The sequence below is a fragment of the Pleurodeles waltl genome, chromosome 2_2 (genome assembly GCF_031143425.1).
Source record: "Pleurodeles waltl isolate 20211129_DDA chromosome 2_2, aPleWal1.hap1.20221129, whole genome shotgun sequence".
Taxonomy (NCBI): domain Eukaryota; kingdom Metazoa; phylum Chordata; class Amphibia; order Caudata; family Salamandridae; genus Pleurodeles; species Pleurodeles waltl.
In genome coordinates, this window is record NC_090439.1 from 542725997 (window position 1) to 542747280 (window position 21284).

General features: G+C 42.1%; 1 protein-coding gene across 1 annotated transcript in view; it reads right to left on the minus strand.

Annotated features, from left to right (window-relative positions):
- The window catches only part of CDH2 (cadherin 2), a 276482-nt gene that overhangs the window by 43857 nt on the left and 211341 nt on the right, over positions 1-21284 (minus strand). The window contains exons 5-9 of the mRNA XM_069220067.1: positions 16468-16623; positions 15238-15382; positions 12769-12941; positions 5300-5437; positions 4437-4622 (exon numbers count right to left, since the gene is read on the minus strand). Of these exons, the coding sequence (XP_069076168.1) occupies positions 4437-4622; positions 5300-5437; positions 12769-12941; positions 15238-15382; positions 16468-16623 (798 nt within the window). The remainder of the gene's footprint in view (positions 1-4436; positions 4623-5299; positions 5438-12768; positions 12942-15237; positions 15383-16467; positions 16624-21284) is intronic.

The window sequence follows — 21284 nt, forward strand, 5'->3', positions numbered from 1 at the left end:
TTCACAACAGAAATATCATTAGATCCCCTATCTTTGAAAAAAACGAGAAGTGCAGTACAGTGGTTCTTTGTATGCAGACTCTTCCATATTCAGTTTGCGAGTGGAGCACGGTTTTACGCCATACACTTTACGATAATTGTACCCACTAAAATAAAAGCAAGACACCGCAGGTTGTTCAACATTTAATGAATGAATGACCTTACATGCATACACCCTCTGCGAGCCATAGGAGCCTTCCCAAGAGCACGTGATAATTTGCCAGAGATTCCACCTTCAGGCTATTTTTTGAGCACTTGTTTGAGATCAACTTTCATCCAACTTTTCTTGACAATTGTTCACTTTGTGCATTGCCAGTCAATGTGATGATTTACAGTGATAGACCACCGGAAAACCCGTACAATAGTAACCAAAAAACACAGGAGTGAGAGGTAAGCCACAATATATATGCTGCTGCCCAAGGATACAATAGACCATTGTCTAATCTTAAAAAATGTTTGTAAGGCGTTTCATTTTTATTTAAACACACCCTTTACTCCTTTAAGGAAAATGAGCTGCATTAAAAAAGAGTGCTTTATTTGAAAATAATCATAGACATAGTGGTCTACTGACCCCAGCAGGCCTCTATACCTATGTAAGCAGTGAATTGTAATGGGTCACAATTTGTGACCTACCTGTTTAACACTTGTGAGGTTTGAACTTAGATGCTCTACAATTCAGTATTTAGCAAACTGACCTGTTAGTACATATGTTGATTCGCAAAATACCACACTGGTCACAAAATTACTGCAATCTGTGACCACTAGTTTGTAACCAGACTTTAAAGGGATTTCACCAAAGTCTTATGGATGTGGGTCCAATCTCAGGGCCTCATGGTTCATTATCAAGGTCTAAGGGCACCTTTTGCCTGCATTTAGTCTCTGAATTAGTGAAATGATTAGACAGTGCTCCATTGCAACAAAGTATGGGAAAAAGGCTCTGCTCTGAACAGTATGGTTTATTTGTAAAACAAACAAAAGGTAAGCATTTTGTCTTAAAATGCAATAAAAGGCAGAAAATCTAAAAAATATAGAAATAAAGAAACACAATTTAAGAAATGTCCTAAGAACTACAGGAATCGTGAAGAAATATTCATAATAAGATTGTAATTAAAAACATCTAAATTACAAAAAGCATATGGCTTGATTTAGACGAGGGCGAGGGTAATACCAGTAAATCTAACAACAAAAAAGCAACAGGAAAAATGTACAGTAGATTTCCTAATACTGTCGTGAGAGGGATGACCAATACAGTTCTACAATTGGCCAGTATTCCTTTGACTGCTACTCCTCTGGCTCCATCATTGGAAAGAGTGGTGGATCCACTGGCTGAAAGTGGCGAATCAGCCTTCATGTTGCCTCTGCTATAACCCGTAAGCAATGGGGCGAAGTCTCTCAAAGAGAGAAAATTATAGCATCTATAAGATACTCTAAGGTGGATTTCCATTGCTCATACATAGTTACAGCCATGCAGGACCTACGATAGAGACTCCAGCACTATAAACAACATTTTAGGCATACTGGGACAAGTGGTACTGCCCATAATTATTAATTTATTATTTGAACAATTATTTATAATTTAGCACAGAGAGAAAGCAAGCAGTTTAAGGGGTGTTCTCAGGTAATTAACGAGGATGTGTTACGTTTAAAGATGATCTGGATAGGGCAGGGGTTTTACTTCCCTATTTTGCAGTGAGTGGTTGATGTGAATAACACCACAAAATGTTTTTTTTTTAAAGTAGCTTCTTTTTGTGTTTTTATAGTTTACATAGTATCCTTCATTTGGGGGCATTTTGAGATAAACACAAATGGTACGTAGCCTGTATCAAGGTTTTTGCAGGTGCTTGGGAAACTTACCAGTATATGGCGACATATACTGCCAACTGATGTTACCTGCATAATCCCAAATACAACACAAAAGCAAGTTATACTTCTTTCTGTGCTATAAATACTGTCAGTTGGGGATGCGTGTGATCCTCAAAAGTGCAGGGATGGGGCAGCAAGCCCCATGGCTCCAAGTTGTGATGGTCCTGCCCCTACCACAGCAGCATTCCTTCCCCACCAAATCTCAGGGCAGGTCAGATCCTACGGTTTCGCCTTAGAAGAGACATGCATTGTTGTAAAATAATTCTTTACTAGTCAGCAAATGTCTTGCACCATGAAATCGCCACATATTGGATCACAGAGAATAAAGAAATTGGTACAAAGTATGAAACCCTTCCACAAGCAATGCTGATTACACAGATCCACACTTTTTACAATCAATTTCTCCACTCTTAAAGATTGTTGCACATTTTAAGGAGCACTGGCAAAACCAACAGGTTTTGCCTTTAAGGACGTTACAAAACCTTTTGACTTTATCAGCGCTTGTTGCCAGTACTGAAAGGCATCAGTATAAAAAACATGCCTGTTTTCGAAGCTGAACACCACTGGCGAAAAATAAATCATCCCCTCCAATGTGATGTTGTGTTGTGTGAATGAGTGTGCTGATATGTCTTGAAGTGGAGACTATTTTGGCTTTTTCTTTTTTATTTACTGTTCTAAGGTTCTAAGATGGCAGATTCCCATCTTGGGGCAATACATTTAAAAAATAAATAAAAGGTGCCCTCTCGTACATAAAAAACATAGACGATAAGGGGAGCAACGGAATAACAGTGGATGTAGGGGTAACAAGTCAACGCTTCTGATAAATAGTGACGAACAGGGAGTGGTGGATAGAAAAAAGGAGCCCTGGTTTAGGTATAATTAAAAAAGAACAAGTGGGGCGAGGAGGGGTGGGGGAGCAGTAGACAAGCTGGGGAGTGGGGAAGCAACATGGGGCAATGTGGATGAGAAGGGGCACTCGGGGGAGAGAAGGAGAGGAGGAGACAACAAGAAAACCCATCACCCCCCATGGCAACCTGAAAGCAAAAAACAGAAGTAATCCCTAAATATAACTGATTGACATAGTGGAAGGACAGAATTAATCCAATCACAAGGATGGAAAAGAAGCTATGATTTAAGGGAGATATTAACACACGAAGACGTAGGATACTATCCAATAAGAAGCAAGCAAATGGGTTTGAAACAAGCAACTAATATAAGCACTGGACAGACCTAAAGCCCTCAGTATTGGTATTGTAGACAACAGATTTTTAAACAACAGTTAAAGTTGACAGCTAAAGTTGTCTGTAGACGATATCAACAAGCTCACTAGGTGACAATTCTCAGCTTGTGGATCTGAACCACAATAGGAAGTCCATTCCACCTCACAAAAAGAATGAAAAAAACATTTACAAAATCCCCAGGGAAGAATCTCTGCATAAAAGGTAGTAGGAGATGCCATGTGGTCATCATAAATCTGAACAATATGGCTTATTCTGCACATAATAGATTTAAAATTGGATTATAATCAGGAAACAAGGTAAAACTTCAAAAATATGTATGCACTCGAGCAGAGGACTAATCGTGAAATTACCTGAATTCGCAAATATTTTTCTGTTATATAGTATTAAAAAACGAGATTAGTGGGCTTCACTCTGAAATCAACACACTGAAAGTAAGTCAACTAAATGCACAGAATTACTGTCTACTTAATTAGGAGAGGTAATATGGTGAGACAATACTGCAATGCTTTACGATCAACTGCCCTGGAGAGGGAAAATGCTTGAGTATTTACTAATATATTACCTTATCTATATCTAATGGTCATGCTTTTTCATTCATAATATTGCCTCACAGATGTTTGCCAGCTTTACCCACTACTCACCAGCTAGCATCCTATAAAAGTAGTTGATGGCATGTGATAGCTAGATATCCGTAAACTTCAAGATATATCACAATATATGAACACGAGGCAAGCTTGGATCACTCTCATATATACACACCCCATACTCGCACTCACATCACACACACTATGTATTAGAGCTATATCTGACCACTGTTTTGTTTCCTTTCGTCGAATTAAGGTCAAGCGACTATCTCTTCGTAAGAATAAACATCAATTAAGCTAGTATGAAGACTCCATTGATTAAAGGCCCAGTTGGTAAATCTCTGCACACCTTAAGGAACTCATTCAATCCCCATTCAGGCCGACCTAAGCTTTCTTCCCTTCAGGATGATAAAGTAAAAAACTGATTGACATATAAATGTAATGTTCGATGTAATGCATATTATCTAAGAAGGGTGGTGAGTGGACAGCTAATCAAGCATAATTCTACTGAGCAGCAACAAGACCGGAGGAAAGCAGACACAAACAGGGCTTTGCTTTTAAAAAGGGAATTACTTCCTGCAAGGCTTCTATAAACCAAAAAGGGAACAGTGCAGGTAAAAATAAAAAATAAAAAGAGTCCCAGCTGCTAGACCTTTGACATAATTCGTCTGGGTTGGTGCAGTGCACTTACCACAGCGCTTCTTACCTACCTTCACAACAGTTACTAAGCCGTCATTTGTATTTGGATCAGTGACAACACGGAAGCGGCCCGTTGGATCGCCACCAATTATCCTATACACTGCATTCCAGGCCGGGGTGTGCGGTTGGTCCTTATCACTAATGGTTAAATTTGCAACTGTGACATCCACTCGGTTTTCTGGAACCTCTCCATAGAACTTAAAGGAAGAGAAAAAAAAATCAAGATTACTACAATGAAATGTAGGGCAAAAAAGGGAAAAAATTAAAATTGGCACTTTCTCCCCAGAATGCATGAGCATCTTAATACACAGGTTTTCTTTGTAAATAGAGGGATCTTCATCATGAGCCCCTTATACACTATGGTGATTTGTTCTATGTTCCTTAAATTTGACATCAAATTTCATCACCATGTACGCCTGCTGCTGTGTGTTCCCGCTAAGTAACATTACTGAATGAGAAACGCGGGGAAATTCTAAACACACCTCACAAACTTCACATCAGTTTATCTTTGTCCAATTTCAAACCAACAGTTGAAGAGTAGTAGGTGTTTCATGCGGTTGAGCTTTATCGTCAAGCGATGATCAAAATGATTTGTGACCCGCTTGTCTGAGGAAGCTGACATGTGCTTTATTAAGGAGAACAAACCTGACAGACCAGCAGACTCACGAAGCTCTCTGGAATATTAAACTCAAACCGACCTGCAGCCATACAGGCAACCAGCCCTTTGGCTGTGAAGTGAATTAACATCGGTCAGCCACATCCACCGAAAAGTACCAAAACAGAATGGCACAGCATAAAATGGCTGCAAAAATAAGATTTAACAGGTTGTGCCAGTGATAGGTTTGAACTGTACCAGTAGTGATGCTTTACTTACGGTCATGGCTGTGAACTCGGGAGGATTGTCATTGATATCTGTTATTGAAATAACAGCAGTCGCTGTGTTTGAGAGGCCGTAAGTTGGGTTCCCCTCCATGTCCGTAGCCTGAATTATTAAGGTGTACTGCTTCACTTTCTGAAAGACAAGAGGGTAAGGGCATGCAGTCACACAACTCATATTTCAAGGAAAACTGCACATTCCTAACAGAAAAGGTACGGTCTATGACTGACATTATACACTGTGTACTGATGTGTCAAAGCCTTGACTAACAGCAATAACAGACCTAGAGCACACTTCGCTGTAACTAAGCACGGGTGTTGTCAAGAGTCCTAACCTCCACCAGACAGCTTACCATCACACCAGGAGTCTCACAATATCAACCACTCACATTTCAAGAAACATGAAAAATAAAGGAGCGTAATAATGGAAGAGCACTTAAAGAAAGGGGGTATGTCATTGATGCGGATGAGCCAAGATCCAGCCACTGACGTCTAAGTTCACCTGCTTGTTTGTATAGTGCATCTATAGTTCAAATAGTTCGTTTGATAGAACCCAATTTTCCTTTACAATCCCAGATTCCCAATGTGGTGGGCCGCTACCCACATTTTTAACATTACTAAATTGGTTAAGAAGTATGCCAGATTTAGTACCACGAGGCGAATTCACAACACTCTCCCGATCCCAATACTTATTGAAACAAGGGCTTATGAGACACTACTTAAAATCCCAGGACACCCTAATACGTGCGCTCCTGAAAAGTGGTTCAAAGCACGAGAGTTATTGAAACCGACTGGATAACTAAGATAGGGTTGAGTTTCTCTTGCAGGTTGTGTATGTTTACGGTTTCTTCATCCTAAAAGGGGGGGAGAAAGGTTATTCTGAGCAAGGCTCTAATAAAAATGTTGAAGTAGTCTTTCGCTCTTTAAGTTTTAAAGTCAGGAGAAAAAAAATTTAGGGAGCAAAAAGTAATTACCATTCCGGACAGAATGTATTTTGAAAACACAGTAGTGCTTGGTGAAATACATCCTTTTGTTATTGTCACCATGTCACATAATGAAAAGGTGTGTGTTTGTTTTAAAGGCCATGTCCACATCAGGCTGCATTTGTGGTGTTTCCTGTTGGAACCATGTAGAGTACAGGGTGGAACAGACGAAATCAGTGGAGCAGATACAGTGGGTTTTAGGCTCGTGCACATTGACTGCAGTCCCTATAAGTTGATGTTGATGCTGTTGTCCTAATTTAACGAGCAGACCATACAAGAACAGTACTTATCTAGGGATCTGGTTCAAGGCTAATATGGAATAGACCTATGTCTTAATTTTCTTGGAATTGTCAAATTCTTTAGTTTGCTTTCTTGTGTATCAAGTTGAAGATTTGTAGATTCTATACACGCTGGTGCAATACAAAGAACATCTTTATGCCTCAATGTTGAAAGACTGAGGGGCATATTTATACTCTGTTCGCGCCAAATGTGAGTCAAACATTTTGAAGCACATTCGGCGCAAACTGTGCACCATATATAAACTTTGACGCCGGAGCCCGCGGATGTCAAAATTCCACCGTGTGCATCATTTTTTGGATGCGGGAAACTGCCTTGCGTTAATGGGATGCAAGGTAGGCGTTCCCGTACAATAAATGACTTTAAGGCCTGTGCGCCTTATTTATACTCCTGCGTCATTTTGACGCACAGGAGGGGGCGAGCCTTAAAAAACGGCGCACAGTCTAATGTGCGCCGTTTTTAAATGCCTGGGTGAGGGCAGGCGTTAAGGGATCTGTGGGCTCACTTCCATGGTCTCTGACCATTGAAGGAGCCCAGACGTGCCCTTCCCTGCCCCCAGGGACACCCCCTGCCACCCTCGCCCACCCCTGGAGGACACCCTGGATGGGGGGACCCATCCCAGGTAAGTTGAGGTAAGTATTTTTTTTTTTTTTTTTAAGTGGCATGGGGGGCCTAATTTGGGCCCCCTACACGCCACTGTGCCCAATGGCCATGCCCAGGGGACAGAAGTCCCCTGGGCATGGCCATTGGTCAAGGGGACATGAGGAGTCATTTCAATGGGGGTGCGTCAAAAAATGGTGCAAGTCCGGTTTGAGGCATGATTTTTGCCTCAAACCTGACTTGCACCATTTTTTGACGCAAAACCCCAATTTTCCCCTACGCCAGCGCGGCCTGGTTTGAGTCATTTGTTTTTACTCAGACCAGTCCGCAGCACTAGCTAACGTCATTCCTTAAAAAAGGTGCCCACATGGCGCGTAGGAATGGCGTTAGCCGGCGGTAACATTTTTTACGCAAACCAGCGCTGGTGCTGGTTTGCGTCAAAAAGTATAAATATGGGCCTGAATGTTAAGTGGTTGGTGCCATTTTGCAATACTCCAGGCCTATCCTGTCCACCGTTTTAAAAGTTCCATTGAATATAATGGATCTTGTAATACGGCGGGAGGGATATCCGTCACATTTGGGATGGAGTAATCCACTCCGCCAAGGTCGTAATCAGGCCCTAAGTATGCAACATGCTATTTGCTTTAATTGCTTAGCAAAAAATGGCATCTTGGATAGTTCAGACATTAGTTCCTTAGGCATTTCTATACATAGAATGGTGGAGGTACCAAAATATTGTACCGACAACAGTAGTTTCAGAAACAAGGCAAATCGGATCATATTATGAGTTTACATTTGTTGGAACATATGAAACTAAAATGGCTGTACCAGGTGAATGCACTGATGGACTAGCCAGAGACAAGGATTGACGCAAATGCCACTCAGTCTCTTGCACCTGTACTACAATGATAATTATGGATGTAATGTTATTTGTAGGAATACCTGAGCCGTCAAGGTACAGTAAGGTGGGCCAGTATCCAAGGCTGAGAATAGGTAAGAGGCTAGATGAAGGAGTGATTTAATACTTTAGAAGTGTATAGGGTGTGAGCTGGAATTTGTAGGGGGTCAGTGAAGATGATGTACACTAAGCAGTTGAAAAACTGTGTATTTGACATTTTTTAAGTGGAATTCTAGTAGTGAATTTTGTTATTGCACAATTCATACATATTATTAAACAATATAAACTTCATACGTGACGGTCTTGGGGTGAACAGGCTGCCAATGGGATTGTAAACCAAGGCCTTAAGCAATGGATCTTATCTTCAACGTGATAGCAGTTTAAAAGTGGAGTGTTTTAATTATGTCTTTGACAAGTTTTAAGTGCAATAATAAAACTCAAAGCTCTGTCCGTTTTCAGAAAGCCATGCAAAAAAGACATAAGGTGCCTTATAAAAATCGTGGGGGGAAAAGAATTCAAATTAGAAGCAGATAATCTAATGCATTTTTCCTTCAAGTATGAACCTTACTAGGACTGCAACTAATAGTAATAATAAAAAGAATACAATGTGCTTGTATTCTCTTCGTTTTATGTGTTAATGCTAAGCAGTGCCGCAAGACGGACATTTTACGCACAAAAACTCATGCTTCAAAAACATTTCCGTGTCAAGCTGTTCGACCTCCCTCTAACCAATTAGCCAGACCTCGTTTCCTACCTTAGCGTCCAAACTTTAAAGGCTAGGAGGATATATTTATTCCCACACATGCTGCTTAATTTTGAAATCAAAGAAGAGAATTCAGCTGTTTCAACCACCAATCGAGATAAGTGGTCGGAGTTGGCACGATGGCGCAAGGAAACTCGAGAGTGCGCGGGGCTTAATCTGTTTAAGAAGCCCTGCGTGCGGCGGGACGCCTCGTTTCAGCTACCACAGCTTGCGTACGAAGAAGTCCGCGCGCTCAGAAGGTCTCGGCGCCACTAATGGACGTCTCTATGGGAACTACGGCACACAGAGCCATTACGGAGTCAGTTGGCTATCTGGACTTGAACAATTGTCGGATATTTTTTTTACATCAACACATTTAACTCTCTGCAAAGCTTACCTTTGCTTAAAGAGAACAGTTTGTTTCATCCGCAGCGGGGGCACTGTGTTCGCGCGTTATGCTGCCTGAACCATTCCCACTGCCGCTTACACCTCAATACCTAGAATGGTGCCAGGCTACGGTTAGGCTACATCGATCGATCTGACGGGTCGTTGCCAGTAAGGCCCCATATGACCGCCTTTATGTACAACAATTATATAGGGGTGGCAAAGCCCATTAATACACGAGGTCCCTGGAAACACACAATGTGCAAAAGCCTGGTGGGTCACCTAAAATGATGCAATAGCTCTATACATCAAGAACACGTGAGTAGGCGAGTATCAAAATTTTAATAAGTTGCTAAATAATTAGAAATCTCCACTTGTAATACTTTTTATTTCCGAGAGTTAATGCTATCCGTTGCATATCAACGGCTTAACTTATTTGCTGGGACCAACTGTCCTCCCTGCGCTTCTGAGGACTGACACGTCTGGTAGCTGGACTCAGTCTTGCAGCATGAACCAATCAGATGAAGTGTTTCAATGGGGAATGCAGCGACGGGTCAGCAAGAGGAATTCCAACCATTTCAATAAGAACGACTAAACGCCAAAGTATGCGCGGAATACGTGGACAGTGGCAAAACTCAGAACAACACATCCCTGCCAATGGGTCGGCATCGAGAATGAACTGTGAGGGCTTTGAATTATCAAGCAAGGATTTATTTGACTGGCAGCCCCCCCAGAACTGTGGTTAATCTTGCGGCTGCAGAGAGCGGCTCCTGTGGAAAGGCAGCAACGAGTTAGATGCAAGCCCCTGAGGTAATGCAAAGGTCTGCTTCTCAGCCAGGAGGGTCACTTCAAGGCCAGAGAGTAGAGGCCTTCGTGGAAGTGACCAGCCAATGCATGCACTGAGAATGGTAGTTTGAGGTGCTGCTCCCAAGCCATTCTGAGGCTGGAAAAGGAAATCGAAAAACAGAAAGGGACAACAGAGATCTGTCTGGGGCGGACACCCAAAAAGGAAGGACGAGCAAAATGCAAACATGAAGTGTGCATGAAATAAGACGAGCTTTCGACTTCCAAATAACTGTGATTTTAAGAGTAATTTTTGTCACTGGGGCAGGAAGGGTCTGGCACATTCAGATGCATGAGACTGAACCACTTATCTCCAAAAACGTTTGTGCTGAGTTAAGGCGACAATGACAAACAGGTGCAGCACTTGCAAACATCACACCCAATAAAAACATACCAGGACGTTTTCTGCAGTCTTGAAGCAGGGCCACAAAACAAGTCATAAACTTTTTGCATACGTGTTAAGGTTATGAATGCAGAGAACATATCTTCTGCAAGGGCTTAGACCACTCACCCCTTCATTCCATGCATACCTCATACTTCAGCTCTGAATGTCACAGGCTGGCAGTCTGCAGACCTATGCCCCTCGCTCACATGGAGATGGCGGAAAGCAGTGGGTATTTGAAAGGGAACCAAGACAAAAACACCCGGCTTACTAGATGGGAACTGACTTCCCTCATGTGGCCCTCTTCTTTTCCAACCTCTTTGAAAAACATTACCTACTAACAAAAGCAGAGAGCTTGTCTGGTTTTCATTGAGAATGCAGAACTCACAGAATGCACTGTGTAATGCCCATGATTTGTAAAGTCCAACACACAAGTGAAAAAGGGGAGAGTTTCTGGAAGAACAGAATTTGAATTTGCTGTGGTGGGGTGGAAGTAAAATAGTGCAGGATTATTGTGCTAGACACATGAGAATCTGACGAAATCTATGTAATCTTGAGAGCAGAGGCTACGTTTAGCAGTTTCATCTTTGAGATATGCTACAATATGTATCTCAGAAAATAGAACTCATTTGAAGCAAACATTGTCAAAGCCAGTAGGCCTGCATTGGTTGCAAGACTATCGGCTGCTTTGTTTTGTCATACTTTTTCTAAAACGTTATTTTTGGTGGTACTGCTGGGCCCTTATCAGTATTTAAAAAGAAAACACTGTCTATAAGCAAAAATATTTTTTGTCCCAAAAAGCCCACTTTGCCATAGTAGTTTCTGGCACTGAAGGAAACTATTTTGTCTCAGGATGTGGTCCTTGTGAAAGAGCAGAATACTGTCACTCACAAAGAAGTTAGCCAATGGCTGAAGCGGGATGACCCACTGCCCCATGCAGTATGCTATAGTGGGTGAAACGAAAATGTGAACGACACAACAGACCAATGGATGAAAGGGCTGGCTGAAGGCTCCGATAAGTACATTATAAATACAATATTAGTGAAATTAAAAGGTCTTGGCTCACCCCAGACTTAAAAAGGTCATTTCTGACATTGATGCCAGTTTAGTACGAACTGTTCATGCCTCTACTATGAACTTTAAAAAATATCCTGGAATCAATGTGACACCTATTTTGGATGATGAAGAGGAGCCTAACTTAGTAAAGTTACTGGGCTGGGGTTCTATTTCAAATTACCTGCCAAAGAAGGGCAGAGACGAGGACATTCCAATTGCAGCAACACTGTACACATCTCTTAAGCCAAACACAGTTCTTAAAATGTAGCTTTTATGCTTTTGGTTTAAGCGCAAACCAGCATCCGGGGGTCACCGTTTCGATAGTGCAGTGCCTTTAGTTGAATTGTTCAAAGTATTAAAGTGAAGTGTCTTTCGAAGCATTTAATCATGTGGTAGAACAGCATGGACGAGTTCTCGGCAGCCACAGTCAGAGTATGTAAAAGCACATATGGAAACCTATATCAAACCTAGGTCCATTTTATACTTTTTTAGCACCGCATTTGCGTCGTTTTTGACTCAAAATCGACGCAAACTTACAAAATACAGTTATATTTTGTAAGTTTGCGCTGCTTTTGCGTAAAAAAATGACGCAAATGTGGCGCTAAGTAAGTATAAATACGGGCCCTAGTGCCTCAAGTGCCATCTAATTTGTACAGCAAGATTTGCTATTGTTGCTTGTAATCATTTGTCTTCAGGAACACTGCAACGTTTGTTTAAGAACTTTTAAGCGAAAGTCTCAAGTAATACAGCTCAATTTCTCACAGCAAGGACTGAAACTACATTTCAGAAAGCGACTTTGCAGCACTCCATCGTGTAAACATCTATTCCGACTATATCTAAAAGACCTGCTTTCTGACATCATCGTGAGTCGGGTCGACTTCTTCCTTTCGGTCCCAAGAGGGAGGCCAATACACTGAGGTTGTTCCCGTTAGGGCAGGTTACACCTGTATCGTGACTAGCTCGGAAATACGCAATGGGCATATCATTTACAAGGAGTGTTCGTTTTTCCAGGAAGAGTGACTCTGAAACGCCACCAAAACCCACACTTTTCACATGACAACACAAAGCCCTGCATTCAGTCAACGCCTCCGACCAACATCACGCAGGCAAGCAACGTCTCTCATAAATCTCTTTACCTCTTCATTCATTGTTTATACACCCCCTTATTTTCCCATTCCCACTAGTGAGAGAAACGTCTTTTTTCCCAGACAATGTCTGGCAGAAGGACGCATTCTGTCACCTTTGCCTGTTTAAATACTGCGTGCCATGGAATCAGTCCTACCTCTCTGTCAAGCCCCGCAGCCAGTGTAATGATATCCCCGGTTTCATTGTTGATAGTAAACATGTTGGACGAGGGGGTGCTGGGGTTCTGTGACATGATTTTGTATCTCAGCATGCCATTTGGCTGTTTGGGGTCGTCAGCGTCAATTGAAGTCACCGTCATCACGTAGGTTCCTAAAATCAGAACAAATATCCGTGAGACTTAAATCAACAGTTAACTCGCATTACCAGGGGGCGCCTAAGACACCCACTTCCTTTAACAAACACCTCTCACCTCCAGCAAACCCACGAGCCCCGGGGCCCACAACACAGCGAGAGCGGCGTAATCGATATCCCCGGAACACGGGGACTTCAAGATGCTTTATTTTGTTTGTGCTTCAGCAAATAATGGCGCGTCACGTTGTAGACCCCCCCAGCAGCAACAATAACAATGACGTGTGTTCGGTTTTTACAGGAGCATGGACGGAGTTTGAGCGGGGTTCAGATAGAGGCCAAGACTCGGCACGTTCATAATAAATATTACCACAGTTCAAGAATGAAGAAAGTTGTAGCAGGAAGAGATCCGAGTCAAACTGGGGGTGAGGGGGGTGGGGGGGGGGGTAATTTCGGCAGCTCGTGGAAGGTGACACCGGCAGCACGTGCTAAAAACACAAGAGTATACAACCAATGCAACGGCATGCACGTAGAGCACACATGCCAACATTTCAAACCTGTAAAGTGGGAGATTTTGCAAACACCGTTGGAGAACGTATTTTCACACAGACTTTTATAGGAGAAGAGGCAATTTTGAGTGGGAGACAGATAAAATAAAGCCATTTTTGGCTTAAAAAAATCGGGAGTCGCCTTGAATAAGGTATGTTGGCATGCATGGTACATGTATGTACTGGATTTATGATGCGCAATTCCGGCTATGAAAGAGCGCAGTGAGTCGATTCGTGGGGCTACAGTACACAGAGAAGATAAGAAAAGCGCAGCTTATTTGAACTTTTGGTGAATGCAAATATGTTATTTACAAATCCACTAGAAACGGCCTTATGCCATGACGCAACGTGTGACATCAGACTGGCCGCAATTTGGAATCCAGGGACGTAGCTACCAAAATTTAATTTGCACATGCTCAGACCGATCATGATTCACAGGAACAACATGGAAATGTAAGTGCCTTCTACCTATGAACAACTTCCCCAGCATATGCACACATTATGCACACAGAATTTCCGAATGGTGAGGAAAGCTTAACACCTGTAGGGCAGCGTCTACGCAACGGCAAGCAATATGCAATGCAAATGTTCTGCACTGCCACAAGGAAGCACATTGTGGGTAACTTAAAAAGCTTGAAGGATGCACTTTCTACCTTTATTCAAGCATTTAGCACATATCTACCTCCATTCAAGCACTTATAAAGTGCAGCAGTGCTAAAGGTTGTGCAGTAAAAGGGAAATTAATGGCATGTAAAGGCAAAATAATAATCTTAAATACCATAATTCCTTTGGCCGCAGTTCTGGATTTTGTGGGGTGGAGTTGGGGTGTTTGCCGTGTTCGCACATTATGTCTGGTTCTTTGTGTAAATAAGAGGAATTGTCAGGGGCAGCCCTTCCGCTATGGCGGAGGACCATCCCCGCTGCTGAAAGCAGAAAAATAAAGTGATAATAAAAGTTTTTTATTATCACTTTATATTTCTGCTTTCTTAGGGGCGGGCCAGCCAACAGTATGTCAACAGGGAGGAGGAGTGGTATGTGCACTTCTAAGCGGGCATGTCAGTTTGGCCAGCCATCCAAACTGACATGTGCGCTTAGAACTCTCCACCCGGCTGTGTTGCACAGCTGGGCGGAGACCAAGCGCAAAGACTCAATCCCTCCCTGAGTGGCATTTCTGGTAACAGCATGAGAGAAGCATCAGGTTTGGCTGGGGAATGAGGAAGAAGACAGCGACAAGAACGTGTATCAGGTGCAGATTGCCGGACATCCCACACCCCTGGTACCTGCTGCATTTTCTGTACTAGTGGCAAATGCAGGTTAGAAAGGCAATTTTTGTACATGCAGCTCAAGCGTAGATTAATTTAGTCATTTAGCAGATGTGTAAAATATGTTCCATCTGCACTTGAGAAAATTGGAAATGATGACTGTGCTTTTTAGTGTAAGTCACTCTTTTTCTCTATTACCGCTTTGAATCATGCTCTTTGTTTTCTGACTCTGATGCAGCGATAGTGCAACCAAACTATCTTTTTTGCTTTTCTGATTTGTATTCATATACCGCTCTTTGTTATTTTACACAGCTACATTCTAATATGGCACCAGGAACTAAATCTGTGCATGGCGGGCGAGGGAAAACAGAACTCTGGCACATTTCTTCTACCTGCTCGTAAATCATCTTGGGACAATGTAATTTATTCCAAATTTGACTTTATAAAACTGGCAAGTAATCTCTTTTACAAACAGGAAGGAGACACACTTGGGCGAGAATATCTTACCTGGTTTTGATCCTTCAGGGACAGACCCATTCCAAACCTGATGCAAGAACTCGGGCCGGTTGTCATTCATGTCGATGACATTGATGACAATGTCAATCGGATTCTCCACCTGGTTTCCATTTACATCCACAGCGTGTGCCCTTAGCTGCAAAACCAACAAACAAAGGTGAATATTTATTCATTGAGAACACACATGAACACACAACAGTCAAGCACATATCATCAGCATATTTCAATTCATGTAACTAACTGATTACTGTTATGTACAGTGCAGTAAAATGTACGTTTTTATGAGGGAAAAAAGAAAGGAAACGCTATATAAAGACATCCGAGTACAAAAATCGCGAAAATATTTACAACGCAGAAGTAATTTAAAACTGTCTCAAACCAGCATAGCCAATACGACATCGACTTATTTTCTCAAACAAGACCTCATCAGCAAAGGTAATGTCCTCTAAAGGCATAGGAGCCATCTTTGTAGAGGGCCCTTTTATGTGTAATTCTGACCCACACCAAGATGACCCTCGAGTACTATGATGGTAATAATGCCACAAGTCAGCTTAATGGTTCCTGGTGAGGAGAACACAGGCTTTCTTCTAGACAGAAGACCTGCATTTCAGGTAGATGTTTATTGTGAAAGTTGGCTTCCTTTTTAGCACCCCCCAGAGATGTGTTGACACTAACAGGGCAGGATCATCACGTCTTCAATCTCCATAAGGTCAGTCATTTTCATATCTGGAACTTCCCTCCGGCACCCTGATACATGTGGTGACTGATGCTTGCTGTGAAAACATGAAAGGCCTTGGTAACTTGTAATGCTAATTCCCTCACAAGTGCGCATTGTCACTTATTTTTAAGCATGAGTTTTGAATCCAAATGATAGAGGGAAGTCACAGTGGCAAAGCCTGTCCTGCAACTGGGCACCACCTGCAGTTTAGCTATTGTACAATCGACTCAGAATCTGGAAACCATCAATTTATGCATGATCCCTTCTCTCAGCATCTACTTTCAATCATTCTCTTCACCATTACTGCTGTCCAACTGATGTATGTATTAGATAAATATTGAAATCCAGGCTAATAACTGGTATTGCAGTGGAAGATTGGACACTCTCATGAAGAAACAACTTATAACTTTCTTTCTTAGCTCTAAGTAGCTGACAGATGCAACTGAAAACAAACGCAAGGCCAAAGTAAATGTTAATGTGTGTTCACACATTTGACAACTTACGTTAAAGGAAGCGATGTGCTCCCGATCTAAAGGTTTGGTCACAGATAGTTGCCCAGAGATAGGGTTGATAATGAAGATACCAGTCGGGGGCTGGTCACCTCCTGGTCCAGTAACACTGTAGCGTAGCGAACTACTTTTATCCCGATCAGACCGGATCTAAGAAGCAAAAGGAAGAGAACTGCATTATGCTAAAGACAAACACATTTTTGAGGAGTATCGAATAAAATGTTGCTGTAAGAATACATATAAAAATGGCAGAATATCAACATTGAAGAGCACACACAACCACTACCAATACCCAGGCGTAGACAACTCAAAATGGTGAAGAAAAACACCCAGAAAGCCTTAATTGATAGTTCACATTACACATCACTAACGCTGGTTTGTGTAGAAAGCAATTATGCAGTGATGGAAGGTGCAGTGTGTGGACTTCAGCTGGCTCGCTTTCCTGAACTTATGACCCCGCAGCCCAAATGCCACAGGGCCACTGGAGCTATGTGCCAAAGGCGACCACAGTCTTCCCCAACACACGTTTTTCACCCTAGGACTGCCATGCAAGGTAAGAAAGCGGTTTCTTTAACCTAATTGCATAGCACCAATTATACAGTTCCTGAATCAGTTATTTTGAAGGTTTCCAGCAAGGCATGACAGTCCTGTACACGGGTAAAAATGGTCCATACATAAAGGGAGAAAACTCACTGCTCATCATGGTCATTGATATTTTATTTTCTGAATCAGGTCACCCTTTTGGGTTTATTTCAGTGAAACAAAATAATGCAGAGGGAGCCACCAAGCCCTGGTGGCCAACCCAGCATTACATTTCTGATCAAAGTGCCCCCATCGTGTCGGAAGAAGCACTTTCATCAGAAAATCCCTATTCCTCCAGTGGGAAATACTAGATATAGCGGACATCTGCGCCAGGGCAAGTACAGGCAGGGCATCCCTGAGGGACCGCTCACAAGTATCAAAAAGATCCTCAGGTGATAATAATGAAAACATCTAGTAACTAGAAGAACAACAACACAGACAAATAAATAAACTAAATAGATAAAAGTTTGCCAGACAGGAAATGTCTTGGTAAATTACCAGCCAGAAGGGATATTGCCAATTAGAAAACCTCGCAGTTGAGGAGGATGTAAGACTAAGTTGATTTAGAGCATTACACATGCCTGTACTTTACAGATGCTTGCTATGTGCAGGGTTTCTGAGAAGGCTTTTCAAATATTCTCAAATAAGGCCGCTGATCATGAAATTTATTATAGCCTTAGAGCCCGCCGTAGCGGGCTATACCGGCCATTAAAGGCCTGCTCCAGCATTGGCAAGGGCCTTTAAAAAGGGAGCGGGACTTTAATTGCAGGTATAGCCCAGCTACGAAGGTCTCTAAGGCAATTAGAACATTCAGACACTAGAGGACCGAATGTTCTAATAAATAAAACAAATTCCTCACAGAGCCCGATGGGATTAAAATCTCATCGGCTCCGTGAGGCCTTTGTTCACAGCTATTGCTGCGAACAAAGAACATTGGAATGTTGATGCTCCGGGCTTTTACCAGCCAGTAAAAGCCCAGAGCACTCCATTGTCTCCAATGGAGCTCCCAACATTCTAATTTTCTAATCAAGTTTCTTTCATAGAAGACTAAGGGGCATATTTATACTCTGTTTGCATTGAATTAGCGTTATTTTATTTTACTCTAATTCGGTGCAAATCTAACTCCATATTTATACTTTGGCGCTAAACCCGTCTAGCGCCAAATTTATGGAGTTAAAGTCATTTTTTGGACATGTAAACCTACCTTGCCTTAATGAGATGCAAGGTAGGCATTCCCATGCAAGAAGTGACTCTATGGCCTTAACGCCATATTTATACTCCAGTGCAAAAATGGTGCACAGGAGGGAGGAGGGGTCAAAAAATGGGGTAAAGCTTGCTTTGCCCCATTTTTTAATGCCTGGGTCAGGGCAGGAGTTAGGGGACCTGTGGGCCTATTTCCATGGAGGAGCACCATGGAATAAGCCCACAAGTCCCTCCTCAGACCTCAGGGACACCCACACCAGAGGGACGGCGGTTGTGGGTTTCCAATATTCTTCTCCATTAGTCACCTGATTGCATGCTTCCCAACAGCATTTAACACTTAGTGATGAAATCATCTCATCTACTTTTACATCAGTATTGACAATAGCTCATTGCAATCACGCAACTGAATTTGTAAATACCTTACAAAATCACCACTCATTTACAAGAAACAGTGGTCAAAATATATATATTTTCAGAATTTTAATTGTGGTCATTAAAAGTGATTAGATTTTCGGCACTGGGGATATTAGTCACATGCCACATGTTCATGTGCCTGAACCATTCTCTGTTTTTAAGCTTGGCAGTCTGGTAATCCAAAAAGGGAAAGATGTTGTAACCTTGTTTTCTAAGATCCTCCACCACTAGAGACAAGAGTTTTGTGAACAGCTCGGGTGCTATGTTAGGATGAATGGAAGCTACTGCTGGTAATACTGAAGTGAACATAAAAGATCACCAATATTGTGGATGAATTGCTACATGAAAGCCGACATCTTGATGCACTCAATTGTAAGGCCAAATTGTATGGCATCTGGGACCACTGTTCCAGTGCTGTCGACTGCCATGCCGCGTAGCCGTGTAAAGAGGAGAAACTGGGACTTCCACGTGTGTTTTGAAGCTGGGCATAGACATTCAAGCAGTTTTTTTGCTGGAGCCCTGCGTCCAAATTGTCTGGACCTTCCTCTATGATATTGCTTCTGCGATCTCTGAGTGTGTTGGCCTCTAAGGTGAATGCTGTGTCAGTATTCATTTTGATGCTTTGAAGGGCACCACTGACATGCTTACCAAAAAGAATAAGGCTATCCTAGGGAATGTTTAAGATCTAGAATTAGAGCTCAGGGTGAAAAACAGCGTTTCCAAGACATCCTTGTCTTTGGATGACTGTGGTATTGGACAGTTGTCGGAGGTCTGATGATGTAAGACCTTTGGCAGTGTCCGCAAAAGATAACAAAGCTACTTGCTCTTTGTTTAGGTAGCTCTATCTTAAGATCTACAACTACAACTACAAGAAGGCAGCTAAGCCCTACCACAGTGGGCAAGGATAACAGCCTACCCCCATTGACTGCTGCGGTACCCAGAGAGTTCATATTTTTTTGTACAGTATCAAGGCAGCCTCCTTCTCTGACAGGATGGAAGTAAGAAGCAGGGAGGGAGCAGGAAGCTGCCAGATGTTTTCAATACTGTCAAAGGGTGTCTGGATCAGAGCTTGGACCTTTGACGCTTGCTGAAGTGTTATCAAAATATTCTCTTCTTCCGCTTTGTCCTTTTCTCTCTCCACCCAGTCTTCATTCAGGAAGAAGGGAGTGCCTATCTGCAATGACCTACTCCGGCTGAAATTGCTCAGTGGCACCGTTTTCGTCTACCTCTATGTCATCATCGTGGAATTGAAGTGGGATTTTGATTGGCTGAGTGAGTGAAATCACTGAGTGCACTCGACATAAGGCAGAGCGAGAGAAACTGTAGCACTCAACAATGATGATGAAGTTGCAGTGTTTTTAGAGGTTTTGGTCAATTTTGAGACTGTGGTTCACAAGGCAGCCATTGACTGAGCTTACGTCATTGACAAGGTTCTTTTTGATCGTTTTTATTTTCGCTGAGGCAGATGTTAAGGGGGAGCCAGTTAGTAACAAGGAGAAGATTAACAAGGCTCTGGTTTATGAGGTTTTTTCCAGACGAAGAGTTCACTAGCTACATTTTGGTCAATGCAGAGTTCATTGACAGGCAACTCGTTAATCGGGTGGAGGTTATGGCGGATGACACAATCACGGACGGGAGCATCACTTCCAAGGATTTTTGAAGAAAAGATAGTTGGATTATTTTTTAGGGTGTGACAAACCTCGCTTTCCAGTCAGTTATTTAACTTTCACCATTTTAATCAATTCCTTCTTTCACTCCATGTGTTTTTTTCGGATTTTTAGCAGACACTGGACTGCTTCCTATCGATTACACTTCAGAAGAACAATATTTCCCAGTGACAAAGTCTAAGAGCCTTTCTCTGGCACAAAAGGCTTTATTGGAGAAAGATTGGCAAATGAAAGAGTCCGGAGGATCTTGGCCTTGATGCAGGGAGTAAAAGTGTTCAATATAAGTGTCAGCAACATACAGGGAGTGCAGAATTATTAGGCAAGTTGTATTTTTGAGGATTAATTTTATTATTGAACAACAACCATGTTCTCAATGAACCCAAAAAACTCATTAATATCAAAGCTGAATATTTTTGGAAGTAGTTTTTAGTTTGTTTTTAGTTTTAGCTATGTTAGGGGGATATCTGTGTGTGCAGGTGACTATCACTGTGCATAATTATTAGGCAACTTAACAAAAAAAAATATATACCCATTTCAATTATTTATTATTACCAGTGAAACCAATATAACATCTCAACATTCACAAATATACATTTCTGACATTCAAAAACAAAACAAAAACAAATCAGTGACCAATATAGCCACCTTATTTTGCAAGGACACTCAAAAGCCTGCCATCCATGGATTCTGTCAGTGTTTTGATCTGTTCACCATCAACATTGCGTGCAGCAGCAACCACAGCCTCCCAGACACTGTTCAGAGAGGTGTACTGTTTTCCCTCCTTGTAAATCTCACATTTGATGATGGACCACAGGTTCTCAATGGGGTTCAGATCAGGTGAACAAGGAGGCCATGTCATTAGATTTCCTTCTTTTATACCCTTTCTTGCCAGCCACGCTGTGGAGTACTTGGACGCGTGTGATGGAGCATTGTCCTGCATGAAAA